Here is a 15,739-nt window from a genome sequence, read left to right on the forward strand (position 1 = left end):
TTCTTCTCTTCTTCGTATGACAGTTTAGGCTGTCGTTAATATTAGCTGCAAAATTGTTGCTTAGGTTTCAAACTGTGTATGCATGCTCAGCAAATTATTCTCCAATTTAACGCTGGATCATAACCACATGTTTTATCTTCGTATTTTTCAATGCCCAATTCTGGATATTAAAACCACATGATAAAAAAGTATAGTTTTGTCTTCAAGCTTTGAGCCTAGCTAGGTTTGGAGGCTTAAAATGGAGTGTTTGTGCCCTTTAGATCGTCTTCATCTAATTCCATTTGATGGGTAAGAGAATCCTGGTTCACAGATTTCAGTGATGGGACAATCTGCGACTTGCACAAAACTTGCCTTTGAAGCTTTATTATAATGAATATGTCCTAAATAGTAAGTAAGAAAAGGAATAAGATGATAATATTAAAATATTATAGAAATGATGACAATAATGGATGTTGAAGAAATAAATTAAGGCGTATTTAAATAAAACATCATATCCACCATACCCTCTTTAAAGAATTATTTGTGATTTTATCTGAAATGAGATTAGATTTGTGACGTGGTTGTAGAACTTGATAAACCCAGTCCTTATCTCCTTTAAAATCTTTTAATTTATCTACTTCGTGCCACTTGTTTTTGACTATCTTTTTTATCTGATAAAAATAATATCCTTGATGTGAAAGTTTTTTTAAAGAGACAGGATATGGTCAAGGAGGCACCAATGTGTGGTGGGTTCCTTGGGAAAAATAAAAAAATAATAATAATAATAAAAAAATAAAAATCTGAGGCTGTATCTGATTCTTCATGGAGGTTAGAGGAGGCTAGAGAAGGAGAGAAAGTAAAAAGGAGGTGGAATAGAGTAGGGGGGTTTTTAGTCAATTTGTGGACACTCTAGAATTAATAATGATAAAAGAAGGAAAAAAGGCAGACAAAGTGGACGGTGGTTCCAAAGTTTGGTTCATTTTGTCCTTTGTTGAACCAAGTAGTAGTAGCAAGACCTACATAAAAAGTTATTGGGTTGGGATGGCCAGATTCTGTAGTGGCGTGCTCCTCAATACTGTTTGGTGTTGGTGGGTCTATCGCCATCAAAACGTTTCATCAAATGTCCTTGGATAATGTGCCAGTTGGGTTCTATTAGGCTACATGTAATTCCATTTCTCATTCCAGACTAGGAATATAAGCCTATCCCGAATATCTTATGAAGCCTCCTTTTCAAAATTTTTGTTATTTGCCACCGTTGGTAGGATAGGATTTATTATCAATCTGACAGTCTGACTATTCCTAATTGGTTCTAATTAATTTTGTTTTTATTTTCTTTTTTAAAAATTAATAATGAAAAAGTAGCATAGGAAAACTATTGTCTTCGAGAATGATCCTATAATAAAATTTATTGTTTCGTCACAATGAATCAAGTTGTGATAAAATTCTAATATTCACATAAATTTAACCATGATAATTATTATAGTTACAAATAAAACATATTTATATATATAGATATATTTTTATATAATAAATTTTTATTTAAAAGGTAATGAGGATGTTTTACAAATTCACAATTTTATAAATATGAATGGATACTGAATTAGTTTAACAATTTGATTCACAAGTTTATAAATATGAATGGATATTGAATTAATTTGACATTTACATACTAATAAAATAGTCATTCGATTTGTCTCTTGCAATCATTTTGGATAACTTTATGGATTTCGCCGAATATTTTCTCACTTGCCAAAGTAATACCATTTTGTGTTGTTTTTAACTTTGATCGTGAAATTACCATTTGATTGAACCAAGGGGATTAAAACCAAAGGTTAGGTCGGGTCATTGTATATGGACGCACGTGTAATATTAGGTAATATGTTTGATTCAATGAAGAAGCAATCGGATCTTATAAAGCACCCTCTCCGAAGTCCTTTTTATCCATTGGATTAGACATTATCGTCGCTATCGGGCTTTGAATGTTAATAATTATTCGCCGACCTTTGGCACCCTCCGATCCTTTTGTTTTTATATATTCATTTCTGTGCGATGAGTTAGAGAATGTATCTGGGAGGGCTCGAAAAATGAGCAGTACTACTTTGCACAATTTTGACGTGGACGGTTTCGTCTTTATTTACCTATCGTCCTTATTTTTATTTATTTATTTCTTTTTCTTGATTTGAGTTGTACGTTCCAAGTTTGTCCTGCTAGTGTTATCCACTTCTTTTCATGCTTCCCATGTTTCCTCCTTCCGTCTTCAAGTTTCAGAAAAGACCTTTATATAATAATATATATATATATATATATATTTATATGGTGCTGTGTGGTGATTCTGAAGAAAAGCTTGTTAGTTTCATCCGTTCCATTGTTTTCCATCTTTTTCCTTTGGTTAAATACTGAATTTATACTAAATACACCCTTTTAATTTATATATTGGTTGTCATTTATACCCTTTTTTGTCACTACAGTCGTGTTTATTATCGGATAATGATAAGGAAAAAAAATGCTTTCTATTTGGTGTTGCAATTTTAAACCCACATGTATTTCATCTGTCATGTGGATGTTGTCCATTTCTTGGACCGGGACTGTTCATGAGAAATAACGGCAAAACTCTAACAACAATGATAGTTTATGTATTATATGCTAAATGAAAAAAAAAAAAAACACACAAATTTCTTATGAGATATTGATGTTATATGTCATTTACAGCATTAATTTTTTTAGGCAGTCTCATTTATAACATTTTTAATGCAACTTTTACGAAGTTTGTGACCTATATAAATTGGCTTCTCCTCAGTTGATTGTTGCAGATCTTGTCCCCGCTGTTTGATAATTGCCCTTATATTGAATGGATTCATGGATATTCCCCTTTTTTTCTGTGTATTGGCTGCGATTCATTTAACTTCATTCATCAATAGCCTCTAGATCTGAAAGGCTGTGGTGGACCTGCCACTATGCCAATGTACATAGCATCTAACTGTACACTACATCCATCACATGAAATCTACAATTCAGAGCTTTTTTCAAAACTTTCCAAAGGCCTAACATGTATAAATTATTCCTGGGGCTAGCTAGAATTTAGTTTTGGAAGTATGCAATGTATTTTTCTGTTTTTATAAGGTATTTATTAGTTTCAAGTTCGAATGTAAAAGTATTATACCTGAAAACAATAATTTTACAATTGAATTGTAAGAAAATATGCAAAGATTGAACTTATTAGTCCATAAAAATGTTTTATGAAACCAATATTATATGAATAGCCAACTATAAGAGATCATTCCTAATTGAACATCAATAATTGTTGTATATGGCAGGACCTATAGCCATTAATTGATTTCACCAATCATTACTTACAACCTGGTTCATTGCTTATATTATTTACAACTAAAGGAAAAAAAAAAACAAAAAAAACAAAAAAAACAAAACTCCCTTCTTCAGCATGGGATTCCATTTCTCAGCTTTGCACACCGAACCGAAGGCTGGCGTTCAGCTATAATTATATCACCAAAAACACAAACACTTATGGGGTTGCATTAGCTGTGTGTAATGTAAACAAAGGAATTGGGATTGAGGGCTTGGCATAGAATTGAATGCTTTGATTGCCCTTTATGTGGATTTTCCTAAAAGTGATTTTCTTTTTTTGCCCCCCACCCCAAGATATATGTTCATTTTGGGTTACCAATTATCAATACGACAAAGAAGTACCATACCACTTTTCCTCACTATCCACTATCCACTCTCTTCGGTTGATATGATAGTGCAAGTGAAGGTACACTTTCACGGACAGACAGACAGACAGTATGATAAAAGAAGGAAGGTGATCATTAATTAAACTCAGGCCTTTTTTGTTGGTCACAAACAACACTGTGGATTTATTTGGGCCAGCCAAACACATCCAAATCTTTGGGGCAAAGCATTGGCTCCTTTAATACTTGACGAACAAAGCTTCTAATTTGGGCTTGGTTGTAAACCCAACCTGGCCCCAACTCTCAGCTAAGCAACATGTTGTACTGTATCCTCTAATCGATTATCTATCATATAATTATAGAGTTCGAAATTTTTAAATACTTAAATTGAAAAATATAAGAAAGGTTAGCAATTAGGATGGTAATTATGTTTAGACAGAGAAAAAAAAGTAAAAAAGAAAAAAAGAAAAAAAAAAAAGAAAAAACCAGAGCTGTTGGTCTAAGTAAGCTCTCATTATTTGTTGGAATCCATTAGTGTCAAAGAAGCTTCTGTAGATATAAAATTTATATGACCAAAACCTTTGGTAGCTTATAGACCTAAATCCAATATAGACGTTGGGTGCAGAAATGGAGGTCCGGGTATCCTAATTTACAGTAGCATAAATACGGGAATGGCCAACTGGTTCTGGGTCCTAATTCAAAGTCCCGTGTATTTTTGCTTACGGTTATATATATTTGACCTAGATACGAAAGAGCTAGTTTGAGTATTTTCTTCACATATCCCCTACCGCAATAATGCAATATAAAGTCTACGCGAAGTGGCGTCGTATTAAGTTGAGCTGGTCTTCGAACCACAAATCAGTAGCTGGATGATTCGGTTGAAGTTTCCTGTCAATGAGAGAGATAGCTGAAAATTCCAATATGTTATTTATATTAATAAACTGGGAAGGAAAATTTAACATCAAACATAATCAAACTTAAAACCAAAATCATCGTTAGAGATTATTGTGATCTCCATTGTTTCAAACTTGAAAATTCCAATATGTTCAAGTGGAATTTTTTTTTAGCTGTAACATGGTATAAAAACATTTATTAACTATAATATGATTAATATAATCACATATTTATAGTGATTACTTATACTAAATGTTTTTAGTAAATTTAAAAACTTCATATTCTTGAAATGGTATATAATATCTATTATTGATAACAAGGTGAATCAGAGAAAGGTAGCTTGTTTCTCTTCTGAACTGATCGGTCTTATAAAGCTCTATCCAAAAACAAAAAGATTACACACAAACTGAGTTCTAAGTTCTAAATTGAGTAACAGCATATTAATCAAAAACTTTTTAAACATAATACTGGTATAAACTTGAACGATGTTGTTTCTCCAAATAGAAGAAAGATCTAGTCTTTCACGATAATTTGTTAATTTGTATAATTATCTAATTCATGATAATTTGTATTGCAAAAATTCGTAGGGCTTTAATCTTATTATTGTTACTAGAAGTCTTGTGACTAAACTCCAATCATCCAAGGTCACATAATTTCTTGGAAGTTTCAGAATGTCCATTAGTACTTTTCAATTTGTGTACTTTTTGCAATATTGTTTTCCATAAAATAATTAGAAGAAAACAAGACGACATCGACCTGTGAATTAAATAAAATGAAAAAAAAAGACAACATGGATCATATAATTAAAATTGAATAATAATTAGAGTGATTCGAGTCCATGCCACGAGGCATGAACTTTGGAGTATAAGACTAAAAAAAGCAGAAAAACAACAAAATGCCAAGAAGTCAAAAGAGGCCAACGATGGTTCAGTCACTTAGGAAACACGACAATTTGCAGCCGGGCGTCCCAATACTTCTTTATAATTAATGCATCTATTTTCTCATCTTTGATTAGTTAAAGTTTTCCACATTTGAAGTTTCTGACATCTTCCATTGAACGTATTTAACACCCTTTTTGCAAAGGCTAGTTGCTGCCCTTTTTTTTTTTTTTTTTTTTTTTTTTGGTGGTGAAAAGGGCTAGTTGATGCATCAATTGTTGTCACCAAGGCCTCAAACAAGGAAAAAAATCATGTTCCTTTGGACTTTTTTTTTTTATATATTCTTTTACAGGTTTTCAACATTTGGTAAAAATAAATTGATATGATTTTAAAATAATTGTTAAGATTTAATATTTTAATTTTTTTTAATATTATCTTGGCCACATATCAAAATATTTATGGAATGATTATGTAGAAATAGATGATTCAGGACCATACAATTTTATCTCCTCAAGCAAACATGGAAAAACACTCATAACTTCAATTTGATCTTTTTTTAGAATTAACAATAATAAAAGCCAGTTTTAGGTTAGACAGAAGGAAACTATAAGTTCACCCAAAAAAAAAAAAGAAAAGAGAAAATGAAATAAATGGAGATCTTAAAAGGGAACTAAATAATTAAAGAAGACATAATTTTTATAGTTCATAAATATATAAAAATCATTTAAATTGAATATAAAAATATTAATTATTTTCGCCAATCCTTTCATCTGAGAGGCCTGAATTAATAAATAATAGCCTTTCACTTTTCTTCATCTATAACTTTCTCCAGTATCAAACAAGAGATAAACATGTTTTCCTTTTATTCTTTCATGATCATCTGCTTTCTTCCCATACATGTATCCTTTCAAAACAAGTGTTAAATAGTAGTTTATTACCCAAAAAAAAAAAAAAGTATTAAAAAGTAGTTTTGGTTCTGATTTCTCATTTTTAATGTTTCTTTCTTGGGGGGCGGGGAGGCCTCAGTGATTAGCCTCATGCTCCTAATTAATCAAACCAAAGCTTAATTAGTGGTGTGTTTGGATATATAGAGGGGGTATTTGGTCAATATTTGGCTTTTGCCCCGCAGACAGAATTTCCCTTATTTTAAGCTTTGACTAATTATTATGTGCCCCTGCATGACGGGCCAACCACTTAGTTCGAATGGATATTATTTTTCAGTCATCATTCTTTAAGTTGTTTGAACCATTCACCTTTTTAATTAAACTGTTTAAAGGAGGAGCAACAAAGATTAATTATTAATTTCATTGCTTGCAAATTTTTTTTATTTTTTATATATGCATAATCATGGATCAGACATCCAAAATGGCTTCGTCTTTCTATTTATCTATACAAATATTCCTTAGGTTCTATGAAAATTAATAATTAGGGATAAGTCTTCTACCTCTCTATCGACTAACAATTTCTTCTAGCTTGATTCTTAATTGACAAGGCCAATAAAGAAAGCATGTTTTTTGTTTTTTTTTTTTTTTTTTTTTTTTTTTTAAAGGACAGCTAAAAATGAGACATTATATTATTCACCAAAAAAAAAAAAAAAACATCAGACATTATATGACGAATCTCAAAATTAGTAACACCTATAACACGTGAGGTTGGAGTTTTCTTTTAGGTAAGATATATACACACACATATATATATATATATATATGATGAAAAACAAATTAATTTCCAACGATACGCCCCAAAAAGTAAATCAAGTGTGGTTACTATAGTAAGATCAAGACAGACACCGAAAACAAAAACAAAAAATAAAAAAATAAATGAAGGAAAAAAGAAAGTGTAAATCATATTAAACTCATTTTTAAAATTTGCCATTCTGATATAAACTAACATATTTTACATGTGGCGTAAATAAGTAAAGCCTGAAAGAATTTGCAATATATGTGCAGAAAACAAAAATAATGTGAATACTGGAAATTTTATAAATACATATATATGTCACCAAAAAAAAAACAATATATATATATATATATATATATTTATATGTCAGTACCTTATAATACTGAACTTAAAATTAATGTAGATGATTTCACATTTATATTTATTAGGTTTACAACATAATCAAATCTCCTTTTTCATATAGATCGATGAAACCCCCACTCCCACCCCTCTATTTAAAAAAATAATAAAAATAAAAAATAAAAATAAATAAAAAACTTATTTTTCTTGAGGGAGGGGAAGGGGGTTTTGAAAGGCAAATTAACGTGTGGCTATATAAATTTTTCCAAGTGACCCACCACCAGATGACGTGGCTAGTCTGCTTAAAAATCACGTGAAATCATAAGACATTAAAAAAAAAAAATTACATTTTTTATTTGTCAAATTTAAAAATTCATTGTTCATAAAAAAGAAAAAGAGTAATTGTAAAATGAAAAAGAAAAAAATAAACTAGAGATGGGTATAATCTTGGTATTAGTTTGATTAATGTGGTTGTCCTTATTGACCTCAAGTTTAATGCCATTTGATTTATAGAAGATGAGTATCATAAGCTTGTAATGGGTCCAAACAGGTTAAATCAAAAAAACAAAAATGAAAATCTCAAGGATTTTACTTGGAGTCTTGGAATTTTCTTTCCATCCAACTTGATCGTCATGTGGTTAACTAATCAAATCGCATGGTTAAAGTTGTAGCAGAACTGTTGAATAGTAAAATGATCACATCATATTTGTGATAGTTGACTGGGTCCCTCTATCTTAACAAACAAGAAATAAGAAAATAAATAATAATAATAATGGAGGTCATACAAAGTCAAGCAATTTTTTAAGGCGCCACCAACTTTATAAATATTTTCAGTATGGCAGCCTTTGCCTGGATCATTAGTTTTGAAGCCGTGTGTAAATTTTCCTCTCTCTGTCTCTGTCTCCGCCTCACTCAAAAAACTTATTTGGGATTTGGGTCTGAGAGTAAGAGAGCATCCATGGGAAGAGCTCCATGTTGTGACAAAGCTAACGTCAAGAGAGGACCATGGTCTCCTGAAGAGGATGCCACTCTCAAGAGCTATGTTGAGTCTCATGGCACCGGTGGAAATTGGATCGCTTTGCCTAGAAAAGCTGGTCTCTCTCTCTCTCTCTCTGTTACTCTGTTCATATTTCTAATTTTCATTGAGATTGTTCTGCTTAAAGAAAGAAAATAAGTTATAGCATCGACAAGGTTTAGAAAATAAGTTATAGCATTAACAAGGATTTTTTTTTTCCCTATATATATATTTTTTATACAATTTGTTGAAGACTGAAGCACTTATGCTAGTTTTGAAAACCCAAAATATTTCTGTCTTCAAGAATCAAGTTTTTGCAAATATGTTCTATGAGAAGTACTCTACTAGTTCAAGCTGGACAGCATCGTGAATTTGATGTACCTTTAAAAGGAAATTGGATTTTTATTTAGTCTATTTTTTCATAGCAAAATAAAGTTGGTTTTTTAAATAATGCGTTCAACCCAGAAATGGGGAAAAAAGAAGAAGAAGAAGAAGAAGAAGAAGAAGAAGAAGAAAAGAAAAGGGATAGAAATTGATCACTTTTGTAATTGGACAAGGGAGCGACTAATTATATGCTATTCCGTTCAGTTTGACAGTTTGTATGTAATCTGTTCGACTTGCATGAATGCAAGTTCTACGATTACGAAATAGATGATCTGTTTTCCTCTTTGTTACTGATATTTCTTTCTTCCTAGTACAACTTTTTCCTCAGTTTTGACTAAATTTACACAATTGGTTCATATTCTGTGTGTATCGGATGTATATATATATAATATATATTAAAAATATGCGGTATAAAACTTTTCTCCTCCTCTTGTTTTCGTCCGTGGTTGACTAAATTTCATAATTCTGCAACTTTTCTTGGCTCCCCCAATTTATAGGCCTTAGACGATGCGGCAAAAGTTGCCGGTTAAGATGGCTAAATTATCTGAGGCCGGACATCAAACATGGAGGTTTTACCGAAGAGGAGGACAACACTATCTGTAGCCTCTACCTCCAAATGGGAAGCCGGCAAGTTTTTTCTTCTTTCTTTTAATTCTCCTATTTATCAATGCTATTTATTTTTGTTTTTTTTTTTTTTCCCCTAATTTTGTTTCTGATACATTTTCACATATTTGATTGTTAGATGGTCTGTCATAGCTTCTCAACTACCAGGAAGAACAGATAATGATGTGAAGAACTATTGGAACACCAAATTAAGAAAGAAGATGATCGCAGGAAAAATTAACCTTACAACGTCAACTAGTAGTAGCCAAGCCACCCCTATTAACCATGCCACTGCTCTTCCTGCCTCATCAACCTCAATAGTACCACCTTGTTTTCCCAAAACCGAAACCCATGATTCTGCTTTTCCAAACTTACAGACCCAAAACTCTGCCGTATCGAATTTGACTGATAATATTAATCATGGTTACAGTCAGAGAGTGAGTTTCAATCCATACTTGTGTAATCCCAGGTTCATGGATTTTTCAGAGTTTGGAACAAGTACTACCACTTGCAACAACAGTCCCATCAATGTTAATTATTCATCGTCTCAAGAAGGTTCAAGCATTTCGGATTCACCAGCTATAGGTGATCATAAACACTGTACTGAGTCTATGCAGCCTGGTGGTGGAAATGTCTGCGAAGAAGATGCTGGGATTCTGATGGAGTTCGGATTTGGATTACCTTACTATGACATTGTCAATGGCATTCCCTTCGAAGAGAAAGCGAGTGAAATTGCCTGCATGAGTTTAGCTGATTGTACTAGTGTTAGTTCTATTATTCCACATGGACTTAATCAAAGTGTAATCAACTACTATTGATAAATCAATTAGGACTAAGAAAATTGGGGAAAATAAATAATTAATTCTCTCGTTGGTTTATTCTATTATTAACTTTGTATTATCTTGAAGATATGATTAAAAAAAAAAAATAGAAGTAAATTCTTGCTAAATTAAAAAGTGCTTCGTTGTGCATATAATTGGAGTGTCTCTTTCTTTGTCTATGTGCCAAGGTTTTGCGTGACACCGTCACGTACAGTGGGGTCTTGGAGATATTGTAAGATTACTATTCTTGTGCGAATGTACTTGAATGTGAAGCTATGCTCTCAGCATGTGTTTGCCTGTTTTTGGCAGGTAAAAGGGATCACGAAAGTTGCATGGGGGTTTGGCCGATTCAAAAGCTCTCAAAGTAATAATAATAACATTAAAAGATTAAAAAAGCAAAAAGAAAAAAATGTCCCTCTCAAACTATAACCATAAAAGATTCTTTCTCCGAGTAATGCTTGAAATTTATCTGAAAGATGCAAAATTATCTTTGTCTCGTTAGACAAAACATAAAAAAAAGGATCGTTTTGCGATTTTCATATAATTTGGGCAATTTTATACGTAGACATAATCACGCAAACCCAAATGTGGCATCCCAATATTCTCTATCATCTAATTTGCTGGCTCAACATGCATGGCGAAACTAGTTAGAAGGCAACATATCATATATATATATATATATATATAAATTTCAAGGTTTGGAAAATGATTGTGGCAATTTCAATGACATTTGTGCTGTCCCCGAGACAGCTCTTTCTTATATTTGGGTAACAGCAGAGAACAAACTATGTATAACCCATCAAAGCAACGACAATACACGTTTTAATAATGCCAGAGCAATATGCCTAAATTAATTTACGTACTATTTGAGATCTGTGATATTTCAAAGAGCCAAATTATAACTTCCCCAGTGAAATTTTCTTGCATTGTACGGTTGAGTATATCAAAGTCTGATAACTAATTTTACGGTGGAGACAATTTTGGCCCCAATTTTTAGCCTACTTTCGTGTGAGAGACTGAGAGGCAAAGGTTGCAATCGGTTAAATAATCTAATATGTTGTATATGTATCTTTTTTTTTTGGCTGAAATTGGGATTCATTGTATGCCCAGTGCTCTTTTGCTGTATTTGATTGGGGAGAGCGTTGCTGTGGTGGTAGCCTCCTAATCGGGGCTTTGTTGTTGTATATGTATCTAAGATAACACATTTTAGCTTACATAATTTTGGTAGCCTATGTCCTATATGAAGAACAAACTAGTTAATGCTCGTTAATAACGGGTAAATAGCTAGAAAAAATATAAAACCTATATCATTAAACAAAAGATAATCTAAAAAAACAAAAAACAAAAAACAAAAAACAAAAAAAGGAAAAAAGAGAGAAGCTGCTATAGGTGGTAGGATTTAGGCTTCCAAATTTAGAGACAAGCAACAAAGAAAGGAAAGGACCATCAAAAGTTGGTAGTTTAACAGCAGCCACTTAATTATCACATCTGCAAATTTAAAAATTATAACTTAAATTTTGATAGATGGCCTAGGGCCTCTGCCTTTATGCATATGGTACCATCAAAAAGCTTTCTTTTCTTTTCTTTTCTTTTTCACCAAAAAAAAGAAAAAAAAATATAGAGAAAGGAAAGGAAAGGGTTGCAGCAGAGCTGGTCTGACATTTTGTTCCCTCTCATGTTTCACATATTGGACTTTAGGGAATTGCATCATTATGTCTTGTATCTTCTTCTTGGTGGCATTGTATGCGAATGAATATTCCATTCTCATCAGGTCAATTTGGAAACAACACATAAACTTCTCAGCATTACTAAAAAGAAAAAGTCTTCGTCAAAGAGCACCTTGTTTATAAATGTTTCCTATGACTTGGTTAACCTCTTTCCGTAATTATATATTAATTAGCGTTACGAGGAGGAGTAAATATACGTTTTAAGTAAAAAGAATCATATGTACACATAAACACACAGACATATATATATATATATATATAGTCATTCTATAGTTAGAACCGTCTGAATAGAGTTGCGTGTCGACCTACGAAAAGCAGATGCTACACAAGAAAAAAATATCAGCTTTTCACTCAGGATAAAAATAGACGCTATAAGAGAAAAAAACGTCGATTTTTCTTAAAACGTCAGCTTTGCTTAGGCTTTGTTCTTGATCCACATGCAATTCTATCCGGATGATTCTAACCATAAAGTTTCTTTATATATATATATATATATACAGTCCGTCTATGGTGCGGACGGTCCTCATGCGGACCACAGTATTGGTAACAGTTTTTTATAGTATTTGTGACGATTTTCTAAAAAACCATCGTTAATATTATGAAAAACCATCACTAATATTGCGGTCCTCATACGGACCGTTCTCACAATAGAATTTCCATATATATATATATATACATGTCATTCCGCAAAGGGCAACCTAGGAAGCCCCTACATTACTAGGTCCTTTTTTCCACCCCTCCTGTTCTCTGAGACCTTCTATAAATGAAAATTTATTAATAATTAAAGATTGAATAATTGAAATTTGTTTGTACTAAATATACTAATTGAATGCAATTGTAAATATATAAAATAAAGGATGCTCTTTCTGAACATGGAAATTAAGGACGCAGGGATAACTTTTCTTGTAGAATTCATAGGCTGCTTACTGATTATTCAACTACCTAGATTGTACGTTTTGACTTTTGCATGTTAGCTTCAGATACTACAGAAGAAAATACTTGCCATTGATAAAACTACAAGAAAGTGAAAAGTTGCATTAATGATAAATTCATAAAGGTCCATGTATATGTTTACACGTGGTGAATAAGAATTTCAATCTTCTTAAGCAAAAGAAAAGGAAAAACAGAAATTCTAATTAATTAGAACGCTAATCATAATTTGATTACCAAATATTTACTTTGACTTTACTCATTTATTTGTATTTCGAATGGCTTCTATTTTTTGGCACACCACTTGGCCATATATATCTAAATTTTTGTAAATTAAATTGGTGTCTTTTTGTTCGATGCCAATTGGTTATAATAATGATAGCTTTTAGATTTCAGTTGGTTTTTCTTTTCTTTAATGTCTGATGTGTGCGTGTATATATATATATATATATATATTAAGATGTTCCAAGTCAATGAGAACGACAAATCTTAATGTGAAATGGGTTAACGTAATGACTTTGTTACTCATATAACAATGAAAACGAAGACCCATTAAAGTATGTGATTTTTGGATTAAAATTTAAATTTATTCAAGTTGTCGTTATAGAACACATATCCTTACATATTCAAATGGTTGGTGCTCTCTCTATCTAGTTGTTTATACCATCGATCAGTTAAGAATCTTAGCAAATTGCAAGCACGCATATGGTTCATCGTCTTCTCATTTCTATATTATTCTTATGGCGCTCTCACGTTCCTTGTGTCTATGACATTGAACGTTTCAGTAATACGAATATATATTTATATAAATCAATAAATAAATATATATTTATATAATCACAAGTAGACAAAGTCATTGGAAAATATTTTACATGCATGGTGTATTCAGGTCATTATGATTCTCCATACATGTAGTTGACATACATAAGGTAGCTTAACTATATCCACTACAAATTTTTATTTTACGCTATATTCAATACCCTCGTTCTCTTGACCTCTTCAATAATAACCACCAATATATATATATATATATATATTTTAAAAAAAAGCTGATATTAGTAACTGGGGATAGAATTCCCTTAAGAATTTTAAGGGTACTTACACATGCGGGAAAAAAAAAAAATTCAAAAAATCAAAAAATCAAAAAATCAAACTAGACTTGGTAATCAATTGAACTTATAGTTTTAGCAACTTAATTCCTTTAAAAAACTTATAGTTTATCTAGAATATCAGTAAATATAAAATATGCGACATATCGTCTTCATCTTATTTATCTTTCTAAAATATTAGAATTTGCAAGGACAATACATGACTTGGTCAAAATTTAAAATAACAGCGCTTGCACCAATTGGTGCTGACACTTCATGCTTCTGAATATCTTTTTTTTTTTTTTTTGTTAGGGTGAATTCATACTTCTGAATATCTGTTTCATACAATTATAATGTCAATCTATATCTCATCTATTATGTTGATTGTATCACATTCAGAAAGGAGAACAAAATGGAATATTTGAGTGCTCCGATGTCTTGTCTGAAAGATTTAGAAGAACGTAACTAAACAAGGAATCTACTTTGAGAGTTGAATTTCTAACTACTCAATTGGTTGTTAATATGTCATCGCTTACACCTACTTGGTAATTTATTATTCCACGGAACACAGAACCACAGGTCAATGTTAGAAGAATAACGTTCCAAGACATCAAGGCTCAAGTCCAAACCAACCCAGAACAAATGCAGCGAATGAACCAAAGAGGAAGCCAGCATTTCACTTTGGTGTCAGCCGCCTTGGTTGGGCTTCGTTGGACAACACATTTTGGGTCCGTTTATGCATGATAAGTCCATTCTCTAGGCCATTTCAAAATAAACAGCCCACTATGGATATTACCAGCTAAAAAGATAATAAGAAAGGAAAGCCCTGTATGGAACAAAATCATACACGTTTTTACAGATTTGAAAAAGTTTAGACATATATTTCCTTTTTTTTTATTTGTTCTATTTTCCCTTTTTACATTTTTTTTTTTTTTTGGGTTCAACATAAGCATCATTAAAATTACCATTAAGAACTTCCTTCGAAACACTTACTTTAAATTCAGTAAAAGTTATTTAAAATTTGGAAAATACAAAGTTTAAAAATTCAAAACTTATTCAAAATTGTAATATGATAATAAAAAGAAATCCCAATGTCAGAAATTCATTAATCTGAACTTGGAAACTATAGGATTTGGAGGGCTGAGCGGTCAGTCTGTAATGTTAATATTTTAAAAAACGGAGGGAGAGTTTTATGCTTCACCACAAGGAAAGTGAAGAAAGTTTTTGATGGCAAGCTAGTGTAGTGGTCCTAGTGGACACGTTTTTAATATTTTAAGTTATGACATTAGTTTTAATATTTTTAGCCTTTTTATTTTAAAAAAAATTGGACAATTATCTAATTCCTGATTTGTTCGTCACCGTGGCAAATACGAGTAAGGGTTACGCTACCATTAGCGTTCGGAGGCATTAACCACATCAAATGAAAAAATAAAATAAATAAACAGAAAGCCTTCTAGGCTCCTATAATGCGTCGTTAAAATAACATAAAAAAGGGGAAAGTATGGGATAAAAAAAGAATGGTAAAATATAAAAAGAAAATCGAATTTAAAGCATGGATTATGTATTTTTCTAAAGCAAAAAAAAAAAAAAAGGATTATGTATTTTTCTTTTTATAATAAAATTTAAAGCATGGGATTAATTAAGAAAATAAATAACACGACGTATCTTTTTAATATATAAAAACAAGGAGAGGTTCGAAGGCGTTAAAAAAAAGT

The 15,739-nt window shown here is 31.6% G+C and overlaps 1 protein-coding gene across 1 annotated transcript; it reads left to right on the forward strand.

Annotated features, from left to right (window-relative positions):
• The first annotated feature begins 8,296 nt into the window (after nucleotides 1-8,296).
• Nucleotides 8,297-10,344, forward strand: LOC107420609 (transcription factor RAX2). The gene is made up of 3 exons (XM_016029606.4): nucleotides 8,297-8,550; nucleotides 9,353-9,482; nucleotides 9,598-10,344. Exons 1-3 carry the CDS (start codon nucleotides 8,415-8,417, stop codon nucleotides 10,274-10,276), a joined length of 945 nt encoding a protein of 314 aa, XP_015885092.1. The 5' UTR covers nucleotides 8,297-8,414; the 3' UTR covers nucleotides 10,277-10,344.
• Nucleotides 10,345-15,739: the final 5,395 nt, after the last annotated feature.

This window comes from Ziziphus jujuba, chromosome 5 (assembly GCF_031755915.1).
Source record: "Ziziphus jujuba cultivar Dongzao chromosome 5, ASM3175591v1".
NCBI classification, from domain to species: Eukaryota; Viridiplantae; Streptophyta; class Magnoliopsida; order Rosales; family Rhamnaceae; genus Ziziphus; species Ziziphus jujuba.

Coding starts and splice junctions, on each gene's coding strand:
- LOC107420609 (XM_016029606.4), top strand. CDS start 8,415: ATGGGAAGAGCTCCATGTTGTGACAAAGCTAACGTCAAGAGAGGACCA. Junction 8,551..9,352: donor CGCTTTGCCTAGAAAAGCTG/GTCTCTCTCTCT, acceptor CCCAATTTATAG/GCCTTAGACGATGCGGCAAA. Junction 9,483..9,597: donor TACCTCCAAATGGGAAGCCG/GCAAGTTTTTTC, acceptor TTTGATTGTTAG/ATGGTCTGTCATAGCTTCTC.